Source organism: Anas platyrhynchos, chromosome 8 (assembly GCF_047663525.1).
Source record: "Anas platyrhynchos isolate ZD024472 breed Pekin duck chromosome 8, IASCAAS_PekinDuck_T2T, whole genome shotgun sequence".
Taxonomy (NCBI): Eukaryota; Metazoa; Chordata; class Aves; order Anseriformes; family Anatidae; genus Anas; species Anas platyrhynchos.
In genome coordinates this window covers 17,343,956-17,364,542 of record NC_092594.1, presented here as the reverse complement: position 1 = coordinate 17,364,542, position 20,587 = coordinate 17,343,956, and the positions used below count along the sequence as shown (strand labels likewise).

Genomic DNA, 20,587 nt, shown 5'->3' with positions numbered 1-20,587 from the left:
GTGATTAGGATATGGAGAAACAGATCTAGGCACCATTCTGATGTGCACAGGGGGAGTCTGTTTGAATGGTTAATAGTGATCTGTTTTCCATCTTTTCATCTGTAGGCTATCTGACAGATAAAGATCTCCTGAAGTTTCTCATCCGGTGCCAGAACGGCTTGAAGGATAACGGTGTTATCATTCTCAAGGACAATGTAGCCAGGGAAGGCTGTATCCTGGATTGTCTGGATAGTAGTGTGATCCGAGACCTCAACATCCTCCACAGCCTCATTGAAATGAGCGGACTCACCATCCTACGAGAGGAGAGGCAAGAGGGATTCCCTGAGCAGTGTGTCCCTGTCTGGATGCTGGCCATGCAGAAAAGCCCTGGCCATTCCTGATTGCATAATGTGACAGCAGATACCGGACTATGAATGAACCACAGGACTGGGGAGGAGAAAGGGGAAGAAAAGCATCTGCTGGAATCCTACTAACCATGTACTGCTACTACTGTAACTGTAGGGCAGGATCAGGGGAGAATTAAAATTGAGCCAGCTTCTCCAGGGAATAGTCTGCTTCTAAATCCTGCCTGTTTCATCATACCCTCTGTTTTTAAAAGCCTTTCTAACAGCTCCTTGTGAGATTTCTCTTTCATTAGAGTTGATGCTATGACAAAACTCAACTAATAGAAAATAATTAGGTCTGAAGTTTCCGTAGTGGCTAATACATTTTAGAGTGCTCTCTATGAGGGGTTAAGAAATAAGCCTGTTTTTTACTATGGCACTTAAATTTTCTTGGAAGTTAAGAAGGATCTGTCAGATCACTGAGGCAGGATATTCATAATAATAACTGCTGGAAAACCTAACCCAACTTTTGACTGTCATCGCTATCTGTACTTTTAAAATATTTATATCTAAAATGTAAGGAAAGTTTTATCCGTTCATTGGCATCAGCTATGCAAATTTTTATTTTTTAATTGTTTGCTTTTCAGTCAGTTAGGACAATGAGACAACCTGGTAATTTTTATTTCCTTTCCTTTTTAATGACTACTTTATCTTCCTTCTGTTTCTGCAATAGAACAATAGTAGTACATAAGGGTTTTCACACTCCAGGGAAAAATGTAGATGACATATATGCATGTTTGCATTGAAATTTTGTGAAAAGACTGCCCCACAATCCACTTTCTGGAAAATATTTTTTCAAAATGTTCGCAGTGGAAACCACATGAAAGCATCTCTTTATTATTCATACCACTGTAAATTTCTTTCTTTCCCACATTCAGAACAAGTCTGGCACCATATGCAGAGCTAATGGGATTTCATGGAGTGTTAATAGTAAGACTGTAAGAAGAACTAATACAGTATTGTATTAATTAACAACTGTACGAAACTGCAGAGTGTGTTAGTGTAACCCAAAAGCATCTATGATTTATATTCAAACAGCAGCTGTATAAGCCTGGATTTGACAATACTAACACACATACCATCTCCTTAGGGCTCACAGAAATTACACATTGAGCTTCTTGTCCCCTTCATATAGGCACAGATAGTGCTGGGGGAGGACAGAGTTCATTTTGCAAAAGATTTTCAGAATTTGAAATTCTTCTTCATTCTGAATGAGTACAAGGCGAGACAATTTTGAAATTCTCTGTAAAGGAAAACAACACAACCACAGACCTTTCCAAGCTGATTAAAATTTATCATTTGGACAAAATCAAACGTTTCTTTTGAGTTCAACTTTTAAAACAATTTGCATTTTAAAGATTTGTTATTATAATGCAGCAAAAAGTAAATGAAAGATGGCGTGTTCAAAATTTATAAATGAATCCTACTATGAGAATGGACTGTTCTGACTGTTGGTATTTTTTTCTTGTTTTATTCCCTTGGAATGTAGTTCTGGCAAAACTTACCAGACTTTTTAAAGAGTTGCTTTACGACAAACCTGCATGTTCTGATGGAAAGGGGTTCTATAAAGCATCCTCGACATGACTGTATGCACAATTGTCTTTGTGAAATATTGTCATCTGTGTTAGATTAACTCACATAGAAGCCTGAAGATAACAAGATCAGGGAACCTCTCAGCTGGATTTTAGTACTGTTTGCTATCCTTTGATAACAAATCTCCAGTTTGTTTTAATTGCATAGCCCATCTTCTCTAGCAATATGGTTGCATATGTTGAGAATTTCCAATTTATGGCATAGGGCTTCCTGCAGTCAAACCTTATCCAGTAATTGTTCTCTTAATGTGCCATTACTAATTGTAGCATTAAGGAAAACAACCCTGGTGATTTGTTGAATATTCTGGCGTGTCATATAACCTAGAAACCTATGGTTCCCATGACACAGATGCTTCTGGAATGTTTTGGCTAATTTTTCCATTCTAATCAACTGGTAATGGGCATAAATTTAGCATATAATGTTAAAAACCCTAGGTGAATACTTTGTTCTGGATTTGTCCCCCTGACTAAGTGCTTCTAATGCCCTCTAAGCCACTACAATGCTTTCATTCTACCGAAACTGCTAAAAGCTGGTGTGGTGATTGGGTGAATAAGATTATGTGCAGAAATTTGAAGGAAAACCAGTCACTTGTTTTATAGGAAAGAGGCATCAGCCCTCTAGTTAGCAACACTAATTAGCAATAACAGACAAATATTTAAAGGATCTAGATACGGGTTACAAATTAATTTGTTCTTCACCATTTTTATTTCCTGCCAGAGACATCTGCCATGGTGCAGAGTACTTGGAGGCTGCTGGAGAACCTAATACAGTCATGTCTGTGCCATGCATATCTGAATGGTGTTGGTTGCTACAATGGCAAGAGAACGGCATTGTGGAAATAGGGAGGTAAACAATTTTATCAATATCTAAGCAGCTGCCACATCTCATTGTATGGAATAAGTCAGCTGTTCACTTTCACGCCAGAGTGTGTGCAGTTCAGTAATGAGAGATGCTGTTCCAAGGTGGATACAGGATGAGAAGTGGTTTAGGATGAAAGGTAGAATATAAATGACTGGTATCAGTATCAGTGAAATAGATTTTTTGAGGTAAAAATGTTCTTCCCACATTTTGGACCTTTCCTATTTGAATTTCCAGACTATATATTCATAAACATTTCATGAAAATTGGTTCCCTTAACTATGTGAGAATGGAAATAAGTAAAATCTTAATTTAGTAGAAAAAAACATATTTCATGGTTCCCACATTCCTGAAAATTAATGTTTCATGGCTATGTTGCTTCCACAGTAAAATATTAAAGCTTTTCTGGTGACATAATGAACCTCAAGAGTAAAGAAACACAAGCTCTCCAGGGGCATAGATGCATGGGATTGCTGCAGATTCAATAATATTTTGGTTTCCTCCTTTTCCAAGTATATTTTAATTCAAGAACTCCAAGTTAACCACTGCAGGCCACCCTTAAAAGTTCATGAGTTTGGGTAAAGGCCATTCTTGGCTTTAAAGTTCTGGCCTCTCTGGTCTGTACCATAATATGTAATAATAATAATAAATCACTAATTTCAAACAGAAGATCTTGCTTAGAAACCATCTATGCATCAGTTGTTTTTGATATTCAAAGACTGGATAATCCACTCAGTTGCTCTGCCTCAGCTTCCAGGTTATTTAAGTCATGCATTTAAAGAAGTCTTTGGCTTACCAGTTTGCAGTGGGAGTTTGAATCCCATTTGTCTGGTGTTCATGTAAGCACTTGTTCCCAATCTCAACATTGCCAGGAATTTAATTCAATATCAAGACCCTAGATGAGGCAGGTTTCACAGGACATTCAGCGTCCTGAAAGCTCAAATGATTGTTCACCACTGACAGGTAATTAAAGAGCTACCCAATTAGTCCTGGGTAGTCAGTGTTACTCTGAGGCAACCAGTACTTAAGCAGTCACTTAGCCAAAGCGCACAAAAGCCCGCATCTGCCATGTCACCACTGAAGCTCTTGATAATGCCTGCTTTTCCCACATCAGGTCTAATGCTTATTTTCTGTGTGACAGAAGGCCAAGTGTTATCTGTAATGTATAAATGTGAGATTCCTTGCAAAACAGATCCTCAGGCTCTGACAGTAGCCCCTAAGTGCTACTGCAACCCAAACAAAATGTATGGAAGCAATCATATCAGCAGCCTGAACAGCAATCCCAACTGTGCAGCTCCAGCAACCGTCAAGCTCAAGCCGTTCATGTTCAGAAGGTGACTCAGACATTACAAATGTCTTTTCATTCCTAATTGGAAGAGAGAGCCATCATTTTGAAGCATAATGCTGAATGGATGTTCTAAAATACTTTGTTTCAGAAATATTGAAATGATCATATCAAAATTTTTAGCTTGACTTTCTTGTTTGGATGTTTATATAATCTAATCTAAACTTACATGGTATGTGAGATGATATCTTAAATAATACATTACACAGTATTATAATAGCTGAAGTAAAACATTAGTTTCCTATAGAATACCCTAATAAAATCCGTACTTTCCCTGCCCCCAAAGTTAGTGAAACAAGTCAACAATTTCCAGAGGAAAGTCATTTCAAGAGGAACAGTCCTGTCAAGAAGTATTTAACCAGGCTGTTTTTCTCTAGATGTATCACATGAGTTCAGGCATCTTGCAGTGTGCCTGACCTAAGGAGTAGCCACTTCAGGCTCTTTGACAGGCGGGAGGAAGAAACTGGCATCTGCAGAGCAATTCAGACCACCTCAGAGCTGAACTGGCTTGAAGTAAGAGAGTATCCCCTCTCTCCACTGGCTGTACAGTCAGAATGAAAATACATCCTTGTTATAACCAATTCAGTATCTGCATTATGAATGGCAACAGAAGCGCAGCGTGATCTGAGGAGCTGTGACTGTTGAAACCAGAAAAGGGCACGGACCTGAATATCCAAACACTCCTTAAAAATCAAAGTCATGGCACTGGGGCACAGCATTAATGGGAGGAATATATCATATTGCCATGATCAGCTGGCATAACACCAACAGACAAAAGATTTGTCAGTTATGCCTCAGAATGCTCTGAATACCTTTATGCCATTCTCGTTTGTTTTCCATTCTCTTAATCCAGGCTCCCCAGAGTGTTTACGATGGCATATCAGACAGTAGGCCTGTCCAAAGGAACTTGACTGTTACGTGTGATTAAAACCAGTTGCACTGCATCCCACTCCTCCTCTGTTCCTTTGATGCTTCTTCTAACTTGCCAAGAAAATCCCTCCTCCACTTGCCAAAAGTGATTTGTTCTCTGTGGACATCACCACATCTCATTGAAGTAAAGCAGATTACCTTTGATTTTAAGAGGAGGTAATTCTGTTTATCTGAGAGCAATAACAACAGGCTGTATTTCAAACATGCAGGTTAATACCCATCTCTTTCAATTGATGTCAAGTAGGCACTCCCAGACCTTTGTACCAAACAAAGCTCACATTCTCATCATCACCATAAATAACAATATTTGTACGACAATACACATCCCTAGAGCTTGAAGCACGTGTTATTGTTGTGTTCTGGATGAGGAAACTGAGGCACAGAGGGGTGATCTGGGCTGCATTACAGCTTTATCTAAGTGGGAGCTGTGAGTGATTAACACCTCCACAAATCAGGCCACTACAGGATCTACAGAGAGAGTGTTCTGCAGGCAGACATAAACTTATTCTGCTTGTGCTTGGAGCAGATTGAAACAATGTGGTTGTGGTTAGCGGGCTTATTAGGCCAACCTGATATGTCCTGCAAAGAGAGGGCTCAGGCTGAACACTGTGCTCGTGAACATACGCAGCTTCTGTTCATTTCAGAGCTTTAGTAGAACAACCTGGTATATGACCGCAGCAAAAATAAAGACAGAAAATTGGTAGGAAGTCTCTCTTCCCTGTCTCTCTCTTCCAAAAATGTTGAATTTGCAGGCATTTTAATCTGTTCTAGTATTTTCAGGCTCCTAAGACTAACGTTTTGAGACATTTGAGGAAGTCCTACAAACGCACTTAGCAGACATCTGTTGGTGTCTCTGGATTTCTGTAAGTCTGAAGATTTGGCTTGTAGGAACCTAAGCTTTACACAAAACTAAGTTTTACAATGACTCGAAGTGATTTGTAAGTACGTTATGCCTGACTTTCCCCCTCTCCCTATGCTCTGACAATGCCCTGTGAATGTACAGTCTTGATGCAGAGGTGGCTTCTCCCAGATCTGTAGCAGAAATTCCCAAGTAATGACACACATGGCACACACGGTGCCAAGCCTCTGGAAAGTGGTACCCAGCACTTTCTGAACAGTCTTCTCTGCATACAGGGAGCCTGACACTGCCGGGAGCAGCTTCAATTCTCACTACCACTGTTTCTGGGGCAATACTGCAGTGTGAGAATCCTCCCACACTCCTCTAATAACAGAATAACGAAAATACAGCACTGTTAACACCAGAAGGTCAAAAATCACAGACCTAGCTCTAAAATCCTTGTTGGAAAGATATCTATGTGTGTGTACATACACAGATAACAGTTTTACAGACACATATGCATACATGAATCCAGAGCTTGTATCAGCCAAGGTGACCTACAGCTCTTGAAATGTATGTGGCTTGTCAGCTTTTACTGGGTCATCAACTGCAGAGGAACAATGACCGCTGTGAAGTCTGGATCCCCAGTATTAAACCAAGGGTGAGATGCGTCTCACCTAATTTGGGTCATCTAAGAGACAGTTTTCTGAGGTTAAGGTAGTTATCAAGACTTCCTGTTAGAGTCACTGGGGAGAGATCAGCTCCTCCCAGAAAGCTTCTTCCCTCCTCCAATGGTTATCCCATATATTCAACTCCAGAAGGAGCCTACAGGGCTGTTGTAAGTTCAGACAAGTCACTCTGAGATGTTTAAGTGACGTCAGATGAATTCCAGCTCAAGTGTAAATCCATGGACTCCACTGTGAGACCAATCACAGTACATTTAAGTCTGCTTTCTCCCACAGATGCACAACTTAGATCTGCAGCCTCTGCAGTATAATCTTACAAGCTTCTACTGAGAACCAAAGTGAAGGTTGTCTGAAATTATCCCATCTAGATAACACACTAGTTTTATTTATGGATCAGTACGTGTGCGCATAGCTAAATAAACAAGTGGCTTCTCCTAAAATCAGGTTACCATTGCCAAACTCTTAAAAATCCAACCCATAAAATAAACAGACTCCAGGAGTTACCTGTGACTCTTGCCACTGCAGCAACTTCAAGGTAACAAGAAGTCAATAAACCCCCATCAACAAAATCCCCACTGGGATTCGGCAACTGAGACTCTGATGCAGCAGTCATCAAGGGAGACTAAGTGATTCAGTAAAACGTTAATGTTCCCAGAGGAACCGTTTTGGGGCTGCCTTGGTTTGGTGAGAGGCAGCCCTGATTTGTTACCAAAGGCAAAACATAGGCATAGGCCATTGGAGAGGCTTCTGTTTGGATGGTGTCTGTATAGTCACTCTGCTGTCAGACTTGCTCTCTGCCCTGGGGTTATATCCTTTTCCCTAATGTAACTGAGATTAGTAATTAATTCTCTCTTCTTCTGGACTCTTTCAGTGCAGGCAGTTTTGTCCTGTGTCCCCTAGCAGACTTCATTCCCTACACGAAGGAGAGAAATACCAGCTCACAAAAGATGTCTGAGCACATCCTTGCTGTGATCTGAACCAGCCATGCAACATCCAAGACAGGTACACATATTGAACAAAAAGATTTAGGAATCAGTGGACTCCTTTCCCTGGTTGCCTTCTCAAGCAGACAGATCTCTTTGTAGTCAGGATTATATGGCCTCCAGCATCTCGGCATCAGAGCATTTTATAATAAGCAATGCATTAGTCCTTTCCACCACACTGTCAGATAGTTAAGACTAGTTAGCTTAATTGTATGTATGGGAATCCCAGAAAACAGAATCCCACTCATCTCATTTTACTTCAGCTGTTTAGTCCAACTGATTCTTACAGCTGCCTAGTACCTCTGCAAGGCACCATCCGATGCTGGTGGACAAATCTGACCTTAGGAAGTTCTTGTCTCTGCTGACTACTGATTTGGTGTACACAAAATAATGTTAACAAGCTGAATTTCACGTTGAGGGGAGTGGGACCTAAGAGTTTTATGCGTTAGAGCAGAGCACAGAACCCAACACTCCTTAGTTGCAGCCATGTGCTCATACCACTAAGCCATTTTCTCTCTTATTTATGTAAACTGAGGGAATTTTGGTTTCCAGCTTGGTAAACAAGGATTTAACTACTTCCTCTCTCCTCCCAAATAACTTTCCCTGAAATGAGCATGGTAAACACAATCCTCTCTCTCAAAAAGCCTTTCTGCTTGGTGTTATTTTTGTAACCGATTCTCTTTTGGAAAACAAACAACTCAGATTTCTGCTGAAAACAACCCAAGGGAACCTCTTCACAGTAACATTACAAGCAGTATCACACATACCCCCCTCCACTGGTCGTGTGGCAGACAAATGGACACTCACCCATGGATGGGTTTATAATCCTGCGACAAAGAAGCTCTAGGGCAGCTGGCAACATGCAGAGAATGTCACAGAGCACCTCTCTCCCTTCCAGCATCATGCCCTACTTGTCAGACAAGAAGACAGTGCAGCATGTAGCACCTGGCATCAGGAGCTAGAAAGAAACTCTGACCTTATGTTGGGCATGTGTGAGTTGCTAAGATGGTGGCTGGCGAGGAGATGTTTGGCATAAAAAGCAGGAGACTTGACAGGTTGGAGTATTTTCATCCTCAGTGCCCCCATAACGACTTTCAGATAATGACATTTTAGGAAATTATAATCTTGTGTTTGTAGTTTACGCCTGTCAAGGCTTAACTGAATCATGAAAGGCTAGAAAGTTGTTCTTTCAAAAACAAGGCTCTCACATAACTAGAGGATGTAGAAGTGGGTCTAACTTGGCTTTGCAGATTGCGTCCTTCCTCGCTGTCCCATAACGATGAGTGCACACAAATTCTCTGATGCCATTGCTGTTACCTTCAATCCATGGACTTACAGTGGCAGAAATCAAAGATCTAGACAAAGGAAAGGAGTAAGGACACAATGTAATAGGAGAAAAACGTGGACCGTGCTAGTCCTTTTGAATGGGGGATAGCAAGAAACTTGCTGCCTATCACGTAGTCTGGGAATTTGTGTTGGGAGTGTGCCTTCTGAATGCCTTTACCCAAAATTAGGCCTAAAAGCACAAAGCAGTTTACAGCACTTTCATTCCTAGGTCTCAAAGGATTTGCAGTACAGAAAGGAGCACATGGCAATCCCTACTGTAAAAGGGGAAGCAGTGACCCAGAGCATTGTATCACTGAGTAGCCAAGTTGGGAACCACACCTGAATCAATCGTATTTTCGGTCAAAGCAGCAGCTACTTCCCTGCGAGTACAACAGGTATGTTTTTCACAGGCTGGATATTGGTTTTCTTTGGCATGCCATTTGCTTTCTGTTCACAAGGGAGCTGGGAATGACAGAGCAAGCAGTCCTCAGCCAGGGCCTCACTGCTGCTGAGGCATGGCAGGGTCTGCAAGGAGAGTGTCTCAGTACGGGAGGACAGAAGTTCCAGCCAGGACAGCTGAGGTGAAAATCCAGCACAAATCCATATGAGACACCCTTGCAGCTCAAGACATCCATCAGCTAATCCTCCCTTTGGCAATTTCCCCACTTACTCCTTCCATCAAAGGGGCTTGAGTTACAACGGCTGCTGTCTTAATGAGTGAAGCTTTGAAGGAAGCTGGCTTCTCCAGGACAAAAATAAAGTACTTTGCACTCTCTGGATCACCTTGCCTCTTAGGAGAAAGAGGCATTTAACAAACTGTTACTGAGCCTCAGGAGGGAGGCGGAAACCCAGAGAGCTGTGCACACAGACGAGATGGGGCTGAGAGAAGCAAAGTGCTTTGCCCCATGCCATAAAGTAATCCTGACCAGAACTGGGCACGGAGTCTGCGTGTCCCACCTTGCAGTTTTTTGGGGCGGACTGTGAAGCCAGAGCCCTGGCCATTCACTGTTGTTCCAGGCCAAGTGGTGTTCTTTGGCAGAGGAGAGGTGTTAACTCTTGTTTCCTGGCCACGCTCCAATTTGGCTGACCATATTGTTGCTTTCTTAAATTCCTGCCCCACCCGACCTGCCAGGTTTGACTGTGTGCTGATTCCTACAACCACTTGTTGCTGTTGGTTATGGACTGGCCCATTTTTCACCCCGGAGCTCCCTGCATTGTGTTGTTTCAATGGTCTCAGGCTGTAAGTTTGTGAAAAAGCATGTTTGCAAGATGGGTTTTTCTCCCCCTTTCTTTCTTTCATAAAAGTGCGGCTGTCACAAAAGGTGGCAGAGCAAGGTGGTCGCATGCAGTTGCAGGGCTGTTGTGCTTTGAAAGGGTTTTCCAGTTTCTCAGTTCCTCTGGCTGCCGTTTCCCCTGTAACTATCGGAACAAACTGCCTGTGCCCCTCTAATCAAAGAAACGTGAAGTTAGCAAGAGGCCCCAAATACATTTCCTGGCAACAAGACAAAAGTAAGTCTACTGAGAAGTTTATGCAAAGAGAATATTTCTAGTATATACAGTTCTGTCTTGTACTCAGATGCCCATACCAAAGCAATTACTGTACGGGAGATGCTGACTGGCTGGAAGAACCTGTTCATTCTGGATCTGTAATGGAGCCTGTGAGGAGCTCAGCTTCCTGGTGTGGAAGAAGGTAAGTGTGTGTGAGGAAGGGAGGCTGGGACATGTTTATTTGGGAGGGTAACCTTTCTGGGCCGGGAGCCTACTTTTTAATTTATTTGGTGGTCCAGGGAAATTCGTCACATCACATTCTCCAGCTCCTATTTCCACTGAGGCAATTACATCACCCTGGAGTCTTAGCTAGCGAACAGGGACGCAGCTGTATAAAGCGCAGGCTGGCCGACTCATGATGGCAGCAATGCAGTTTGTCCCTAAGACAAACAAAGTTCTGCAGGAGAGGTAGAAGGCTGGGTCCAGCCAGAGAAATGCAGATCCAAGGCCAACGCTGAATTCTGAGCCAGCTCACGGATGTTTTTTTCCATGTCTGCTTTTACCCCACCCTTGAGCTCCTCACATCAGATCCAGAGACACACGTGGCTTCTGTGTCCCTGTGTGCACGTGGGCTGCTGTTTCTGGGTTCCCAGGAGAAATGCCCAGGACAGGTACTTGGACCTTCTGAGTGATAAATGGTCTGAGCAGCATTTTAATGGTCTGGAGTGGCAGGGCATCTCCTACTACTTGACAACACTGTATTTTGCAAAACAAGGGTGAAGAGTCAAGGCCTGCAGAAGTTGAGGCAATGATTCAAAGATCGAAGCCGAAATTCCTTTAAGTGGTATATTCTTTATTGCAGCGCTGGATGCACGGGGGATCTCTCCACCTATCGTGCATACCCAAAGCGGAAAGCAGTCTTGAATTTATACAATCAATCTATCAATATTCTACAAGCGCCTATACATATGCATTACCTATCCCCGCCTTCCCTCGCTTCTCATGCTAATTAGCCTTTTGGCACCTTGCGCCTGCGTAGAGCCTCCCAAGAATTGTGGGCAGGGGTCTTTGGGACGTGGGCAGGGGTCTTTGGGAGGAAGACCCCGAGTCTTCCTCACAGTGTACTTTTCACCTTTGGTCAGGAATCTGCTGAATTGGCAAGTTTCTTAATTGCGAGAGCTGGTTGTTGCCAATTCTTCCGTTTGTTGTATCTTTATAATGAATTCCGATGTCCAATTTTGAGATTTATAGTCCTTACATTTGTTTCTCTGTCCGTCTGCCGCTTCCTTATCATGAGTTCCAGTGTCTTGTTTCGAGATATACAGTCCATGTCTGGGGATTGTCCTTGCCTCCCCAATGCCTCCCCAATACCTCCTTAATCAATCCCCCCTTTTCTTTTCCCATGCAAATTCTTTTGCATCAGATACTTTCATTATTTACAGTAACACAACAAAGCAGGCATCTAAACAACATGCACACAAATATTCCTAACACTACTAATGTGATTAGAGCAATGAACACTTGTTCCCACCATTGGAAGTTGGGCAACCAGGCGGTTAACTTATTCCATATTTCACTAAAACTCCATGAAAGATCATCTTTACTGATCTCATGTAGGACCCTTGTCTGCTTCCATATTTCTTCCAGGTCGGTAGAGATCCTTCCACTCTGATCTACATACATACAACAACTTGTATTTATTACTGTACAGACTCCCCCTTGAGCGGCCAGTAACAAGTCTAGGGCCATCCGATTTTGTAATACTACCTGTGATAAACTAGATATCTCTTCTTGTTGAGCCTTTATAGCATCCAGAGTTTTGTTTTCTAACTTCTCTATAATTGCAGAAATATTAAGTATCGCCTTTTCCAATTCATTCACTCCTAACCATGGGATAAACCATCGAACAAAACTATGAAAAGCGGTGTGTCTCTCTATCAATGGATTGTTAATTTTTCGTCTAATTCTCCAGATATGATTTCTCAAGTAACCTCGAGGCACTACATCATGTATGGTCAAATTGGGGACTACTGCTCCAAGAGTGCAAGTTCCCTTCCAGTTCTCGGGCAAGACCTTACGGGCTGTATCATTGCATAGCCAATACCACCCTTTTCCTTCTGGAACTGGCCAGCTGGTTGAATTTGCCCAACTGCTAGTTGTACTAATATCAATTGTTTGATTACAAGATGTCTGATTTCCCACATAAGTAGTACCTGTATTTATACAATCCTGTTTTCCCATACCCTTAGGCGGGTTACACCTTTGTACACATACATAGTAAGATTCCAATGGCACAAAGCTACTAACTTCTAGTTCCAAAACTTCTTCATATTTTTTTTTGACCCAAGATGTGTTTTCCCACAAATTAGTCCAAGATAAGTTTGCAGGCAAGGGAATCCCAATTAACGATATACCCTTATTCCCATGCTGTGGCAGATGGGTGCATACCCAACAGTTCGTCTTATTAATCACTTGAGATACAGTTTGTATTAAGGTCAGGTGTAAGTTCTCGTCCCAAGTTGCCCATCCCAAATCTGACAACCATATCCCCACAATCATTAGGATCTGGAAAAACACAATTTTGCTGGTCCAATTGGGGTCGTGGTCCATTTCCTCGCCGGGGCCTTTTTCACCTTTGAATCGTGGATCCAAGCTGCTTGCTCCTTAATCTTAATGGCGGTGTGTGTTGTCAGTAATACCTGGTATGGTCCCGTCCACTTTCCTTCCATTTTTCCTCTAGGGGTTGTCCTGAAAAAGTCTTTATATATATAATCCCTGAGCTTAAAAGGGTGGATTGGTTGATCCAACCGTCTAGCCCAGGTCCTGAGAACAAATTTATGTACTTTATTTAATTATTTCTGAAGTTCAGTTATATATGCATATAAATATTCTAATCCTAACTGCGTTCGATCCTCTCCACTAAATAGAAATGGATACGGCCTTCCAAATAAGATTTCAAAGGGACTCAAATTCCCTTTTTATTCTAGGTTTAACTCAAATTCTAAGTAATGCTAAAGGGAGGGATTGAGGTCATGACAAATTAGATTCTTGTCTGATTTTAGCTATTTGTTGTTTAATTAAATGTTTCATTTTTTCTACCTGTCCACTTGCCTGCGGTCTATAAAGAGTATGCAGTTGTCTTTAGAATATCTTTAGAATCTTACTTATCTGTTGTACCACTTGCACACAAAAATGTGAAACTCTATCAGAAGACATTGCTACTAGAATCCCAAAGCATGGTATTATTTAATTTAACAAGACTTTAACCACTTCTTCTTGCTTTGTTTGTTCGACAGGGAAAGGCTTCAGGCCTTCCTGAAATCATGTCAGTCAGAACCAGTAAATAACAATACCCCCCTTTTCTAGGGAGTTCTGAAAAATCAATTTGCCACAGTTGCCCCGAATAATTCCCTTTACTGATTATTCCAAATTTTATTCTATTCTTGGTATTGGGGTTATTGTGTAAGAGTTACTTGTTTTATTGTTGTATATAAATTTTGTTCCACTAATGTCTGACTCAGGCTCTTATGCAATGTGTCAGCTCCCCGATGTGTTTTATTGTGTTCTGTAAGAACTATGGGCCATATCAAATTAGAGGGTATTATTACACAGTTATCTTTTAAATATACTCATCTATCTGGTTTCATTTTACCTTTCAAATCTTCAATTAATTTTAAGTCTTCTTTTGTATAATTTGGCTTTTTGGTTCATGTATATAGTTTGGATTTTACCGTCTGGTATTAAAGACAATGCCTTCACCTCAGTTATTTCAGCTGCCTGTTTAGCCTCCTGATCTGCCAATCGATTTCCAATTTCAAAATCAGAGTTTCCCTTTTGGTGTCCTTGGCAATGCATCATAGCTACCTTTTCTGATTGTTTTACAGCCTGTAACAATTTTAAAATTTCTTCAGCATGTTTTCTTTTTGTTTTCCCTGAGCAGTCAGCAATCCACGTTCTTTCCATATCGCTCCATGAGCATGTACCACGCCGAATGCATATTTAGAGTCTGTCCAAATACTTATTTTCCTTCCTGCTGCTAGTTCCAGTGCTCGTGTAAGAGCAATTATCTCTGCTTTCTGGGCGGATGTCCCAGGGGGTAATGGTTTAGACTCGATTACCTGTTGAGCAGTTGTAACAGCATATCCTGCCTTACGTTGTCCTTGTTTTACAAAGCTGCTCCCATCAGTATACCAAGATTCGTCAGCATCTTCTAAAGGTTCTTCCTTAAGATTGGGTCGACTAGAATACACAGTCTCTATTGTTTCTATACAATCATGAGTTATAGGTTCATCCAGAGTTCCGCTAAGGAAAGAAGCTGGATTTACGACGTTAGTGACCACAATTTCCACATCATCTAGTTCTACTAATATTGCTTGATATTTTAAAATCATCAATTCTTGTTTAAAGACTTTTTGTGCTTCTCCAGTCCAGACTAACTTTGACTGGTTAATCTTTATCAATTCACATAGAGGCTTTACCAATCGTCCATAATTATAAATCCAAAGGCGACACCAACCTGTCATTCCTAAAAAGGTTTGTAGCTCCTTTACCGTTTGAGGTTCTGGAGTCCGGCAAATGACTTCCTTATGTTCAGTTCCTAGTTCTCGTTGTCCTCCCGAAATTTCAAATCCCAGATAGGTCACACTTTGTTGAGCCAGCTGGACTTTCTGTCAAGAGACTTGATATCCATTTTAAACCCAGAAAATTAAGAAAACTTATAGTCCATTGAATACAGTTCCCTTTAGTCTCGGTAGCTATTAAGAGATCATCTACATATTGTAACAAAGCACCTTCAGTGTCCGGAGGCATCCATGTTTCGAGTTCCCTTGCTAATTGGTTTCCAAAAATAGTGGGGCTATTCTTGAATCCTTGAGGTAGTAATGTCCACGTGAGCTGCGTCTTTCTGCCTGAATTGGGATTTTCCCATTCAAAGGCAAATAGGTTTTGGCTTTCTGTGGCTAAGCCTAGGCAGAAGAAGGCGTCTTTTAAATCCAGTACGGTAAACCAGACTTGACTATTCTTTAATTTAGTCGGCAAAGTATAAGGGTTTGCCACTACTGGATGTATATCCTCAGTGATTTTACTTATGGCCCTCAAATCCTGAACTAACCTATAGCTTTTTCCATCTGCCTTTTTAATTGGCAATATGGGTGTATTGTATTCTGATTCACATTCAATACTGTAAAAATTTATCAATTATCTCTTTAATTCCTTTCCTATCTTCTATCCTCAAAGGATATTACTTAACCTTAACGGGTTTCTCTCCTGGCTTTAATTTAATAATTATTAAGGTCACATTTTTGCTCTTCCAGGGACTTCGGTAGCCCAAACTCCTGGACATATTGATCTGTGATCTCTAAAGGTATTTCACTTTTAGGGTCAGTTTGTATTAGTGCCAAGCTTAACACATTTATTAGTTGTTCTTCTCCTATTCTTAATTTCATTTTCCCTTTTTCAACGACAATTTCTGCTCCTAATTGCTCTAATAAATCTCTACCTAAGAGTGCCCATGAGGAGTTAGGCGTATATAAAAATCTGTGTATGCCCCATTGTTTCCCTAACTTGTACTTCAAAGGTTCACAAAAATAAGCCTTTTCGGTTACACCTTGTCCTGGTTTCAGTTAGATTTTGTCTTATTAAACTGTCTTTATCTCAACTCACGGGCTTCACTTTCCATTTCTCTCCCCCGTCTCAGAGAGGGAGGGGGAGGGTGAGCGAACGGCTGCATGGTGTTTAGCTGCCAGCCGGGTTAAACCACAACACACCTTTTACCCTAACATAATAATTCTGTGAAGGCATTAATGCTTGATTTAGAACTGAATACGTTGCCCCATATCAATAAGAAATTTCACTTCCATTCCTCCCCTAGCTTCATTATAATCAGTGGAGGATCCGCTAGGGTAGATTCCCCAGGTCCCCGTTATTCCTGTTGAAATCAGGGACCAATGATTACCCTAGAAAAAGGCTAGTCAATTTGTCCTCCGAAGCCAGGTCCAAACCGTTTTGTTTTATTTATTTATTTATTTATTTTCATTACATTTCAGAGTTGGTCCAAAAATTCCGTAGGGGTTTCTTTTAGACCTTGTTGGAAGCATATTCTCAATTCCCAATTCATCCAGATTTTAGTATTTACTTAGCCGTTCATAATTTTAGGGATGATTAGGGTCTCAGTGGGGTCGGTCAGGGGAATGCAGTTGTCCACAGTTCCCTGAGCGGTCCCATCGGTAATCTGAGCTCGCACATGAACTCAGGTTGTTTTAAGAGTTAACTGTTTTTCTGTTTCCATAACAACTCTCTCTCGGACCCATCATGATCCATTTGCCCCAAAGGGCTAACACCCATGATTTTAAGATCTCTGCCTAGAGCAGAGGCAGAACTATTAACATTCCTACATCCTCTTTCCCTGCTCATTCAACTTCAAACACCTTTAACACTTTCAACAACCCTTTTAACACTTCCTTTATCTTTCTCCAGCCTGTACTTCTCTAATGCCAACATCAAAGGCTCAGTCAGGGGCCAACTTAATTCCGTACCTTTTCCCACCAAGATGCTGAAACAACATCAGTATACAACATTTCATCCTATTCTCCTTCTCAAAACCAACATTAACTGTAGCAAAACATTAGAGTTTAAAGTTCCATTTAGGGGCCACTTTTCTCCACATTCCAGCTTATAAAGCGGCCACCATTGATTACAATATTTTATCAATGTTTTCCTGTTCACACTTCCACCGGCAGATCCTCCAATATCCTTCCAGTGACTCAAAACACATCCTAACGCACTTTTCTTAGGAATTTCACTGCTTACTCGCCCCCCCATTTTCCAGTTTACACTTTCAGAATACACGTGTTACTTACAAAAGCGTATCACAAAAACGTATCACTCACAAAATTACAGGCACGCAATATCTTTCAGTAGCGATGTCACAAAGCTACTATTACCAGCAATATTGCTAAAATCACAATAACAATAGTCAGAGTCAAATTCCACATGCGATAAGTCAGAAAACCGAACTGTGTAACACCATAACGATATCTTTCTTATAACAATGCCACGAACCTACTATTACCACCAGAAAAATAGCCAAAATCACAGTAACAATAACCAGAGTTAAATACCATACTCCATGAGTCAGAAAACCGAAATAAACAACACAATTCCAGATGGACCTTAAAGCGAGCTCTTTCCTTAAGGTCCCCAAATATACTTATGGTGCTTACCACAAAGTATATACCAAACACTGCCTCGCAGAAGATCACCTTCTGACTTACAGACAGTTCCAGATACAGATGGACCCCAAGGTCCCCAAATATACTTGTGGTACTAACCACAAAGTATATACCAAACACTGTCCTGCAGAAGTCACCTTCCGACTTACTGGACAGTCCCAGATGACCGGTCTACCAGAAAACCAAACCAGAATAAAGAATATACTCACTTACAATGATGGGGTCCTTGTCTGCCTCCGCAGTGATCCGGTGAGTCGAGGAGTCCCTCCGGGAAATCCCGGGGGTACCCTAGGGAGTCCTGTCCCCAGCGGGTCCTGCGGACCGGCAGAGAGGTAGTCCCATCTGGGGTGCCAGATTGATTCAAAGATCGAAGCCGAAATTCCTTTAAGTGGTATATTCTTTATTGCAGCGCTGGATGCACGGGGGATCTCTCCACCTATCGTGCATACCCAAAGCGGAAAGCAGTCTTGAATTTATACAATCAATCTATCAATATTCTACAAGCGCCTATACATATGCATTACCTATCCCCGCCTTCCCTCGCTTCTCATGCTAATTAGCCTTTTGGCACCTTGCGCCTGCGTAGAGCCTCCCAAGAATTGTGGGCAGGGGTCTTTGGGACGTGGGCAGGGGTCTTTGGGAGGAAGACCCCGAGTCTTCCTCACAGTGTACTTTTCACCTTTGGTCAGGAATCTGCTGAATTGGCAAGTTTCTTAATTGCGAGAGCTGGTTGTTGCCAATTCTTCCGTTTGTTGTATCTTTATAATGAATTCCGATGTCCAATTTTGAGATTTATAGTCCTTACATTTGTTTCTCTGTCCGTCTGCCGCTTCCTTATCATGAGTTCCAGTGTCTTGTTTCGAGATATACAGTCCATGTCTGGGGATTGTCCTTGCCTCCCCAATGCCTCCCCAATACCTCCTTAATCAGCAAAGACTGGGACGTGGGGATGTGGCAAAGTAAAGTGCTGATAGCTGAGGAAGGTGGAAGTCCTACAGCGTGAGGCTTCCACAGTAGAAAACCAGTGACTCTCACACTCACACACTCGTTTTTGGTGTCATTCCATGCATTAGCACGAATAAAGGAAGGAGCTCGGTGTCTGCTGGGTCACAGCCCCTCGCTTTAGACTCTCAGCATTCGAAGTGACGTTAGGGTATTTACTCACGGAGTCTTACAGCACCTCTGAGAGGTGTCCAAGTACATTACCATTGTTTCACTCAGCAGCCTTAAAGCCGAGAGGGGAATCGCTTTTCACAGCCAGACAGCAAGGCAGTGTCCGAGCCAGAAGACGACTGAGGACTGCCTGGTGCTCAATGCATTGTATTTTCCTCCAGACGCCACTGCCTCCTCTGGAGAATGCTGAGTCTGCTTCTGAACCCAGTGTCTCATGTTTCTAGTCCATCTTTACACCAAAATCTTAACACTGGTTTAAAACGGGCATAATTAACTTTGGGAAAATGCATCTCTAAGCTCTTGTGGGCAGTGATTCTGTTTTCAAGAACTGAACTATTCCTTCTGCAACACAATGGAAGCACATTCTCAGAGAGTTAATAAATTCATGCGTGCCCTTTAAAAGAAGAAATCAGGATGATTTTTTGGACATTTTTAGGCAAAGTGTTTTTTTTTTTGTTTTTTTTTGTTTTTTTTTTTTATGAAGCCTCCTTGGTAACCAGTTAAAACAAATTCCTCCAGACTGTAAACTAGAGATAATGGAGTTCGCCTTTAATCTCGGTCCGCTGCAGATCAAGTTACCTCTTAGAAATTACTTATCCTGGCCAAGCAAATGAATTGGAATTGATGTTCTTAATTGTTTTCTAAATTGCTGTTCCCCACTCCCTTCCTCCCCTTCTCTCCACACAGCTGTTTTGCATCAGAGTCTAGTCTAATGGGTACTGTCACTCACACGAGGGGGTGAAGTCATGTGGTCATAAAAGAGAAAGATTGGGGGAAGAGAGGGAAATACCACCCAGTGCATTATCTGGCTGTGACACACACAAATTGAATAGAAATAATTCCTCCTAGGGGGCTAGTCCCAACAATGGACACAGTTCTGTCTTGGGGTAGAAAAATGTGGAGGCTCACTCCATTCCCTGATACTCATTTCTCCCTTACAGAGAAGGAAGATGATTAAAGTGCTAGTTTGGGACAGAGGAAACCTGGGTTGAAACTGCTGACTGCTGCAACCTCCTTTGTCTGTTTTTGTGCAAGTTGCCTTGTTTATGCCTTAACGCCTGCATTTGTAATGCATAAATAATGCAATTCCCCTCCTCTTTCCTCAGGGCAACGATGGTCTTTCATTAGCTGTATCTTACAAAACAGCTTAACCTGCTCTCTACGTCCAAAAAAGTGCTTCAGCACTGCCTGTGTTTACATATATTAGGCTCCAGCCCCATGTGGAACTTGAGTTTCGGAGCCTTTGGGCTGTGGGAGCATCAGGCCAGGTCTTAACACCAGAATCCCGTCCCTCTGCATCCTCTTAAGAGGGGACAGATCTCAAGTCTCAAGCAGGAACCATCTCCCGAGGATATTTTGCTCCTATAAAAATCATTCCTGCACATGAAACGTATACAAACAAACAATTGCACCAACGTCCGTGTCTTGCCACTATGTTCCCTCCCACCATATAAATGACCTATAAAACCAGTTTTACTGCCAGCAGTTCTCCAGAACTCAGCTGTTCCCTTTCAGACACTGTGCTTCCATGGACTGGCAACTGTTTTCTGCTCATCTGACCATTTAGAGTAGCCGAGAGGAGCAGAGGTTATCCTCTTCCTAACCTCACCCAAAAGGTCCTTTTTGACAAACAACAGCCTATCACTTATTCTCATTACACTTCTGTGAGACCAAGGAAACAAAGAATTTGCTACCCACATAAAATCCTGAAGGGCCTGCTGGAAAAGCAGCAGACTCTTGGATACCTGTTAGTAA

General features: G+C 41.9%; 1 protein-coding gene across 41 annotated transcripts in view; it reads left to right on the top strand.

Annotated features, from left to right (window-relative positions):
• The window catches only part of NTMT2 (N-terminal Xaa-Pro-Lys N-methyltransferase 2), a 68,691-nt gene that overhangs the window by 29,304 nt on the left and 18,800 nt on the right, over positions 1-20,587 (top strand). For 35 of the 41 annotated variants that reach the window (XR_011811064.1, XR_011811063.1, XR_011811060.1 and 32 more), the window contains exons 1-4: positions 2,804-2,822; positions 7,505-7,635; positions 9,172-9,337; positions 10,519-10,632. Coding sequence is in view for 3 of the 41 variants with exons in the window: in XM_072041871.1 (XP_071897972.1) it covers positions 106-380 (275 nt within the window). In the remaining 38 variants the exon portion in view is untranslated. Of the gene's footprint in view, positions 1-105; positions 1,973-2,693; positions 5,060-7,504; positions 7,636-9,171; positions 9,338-10,501; positions 10,633-20,587 lie in introns of those variants that run through there. The other 6 variants (XM_072041871.1, XM_021268386.4, XM_072041870.1 and 3 more) reach the window with 4 other exon arrangements.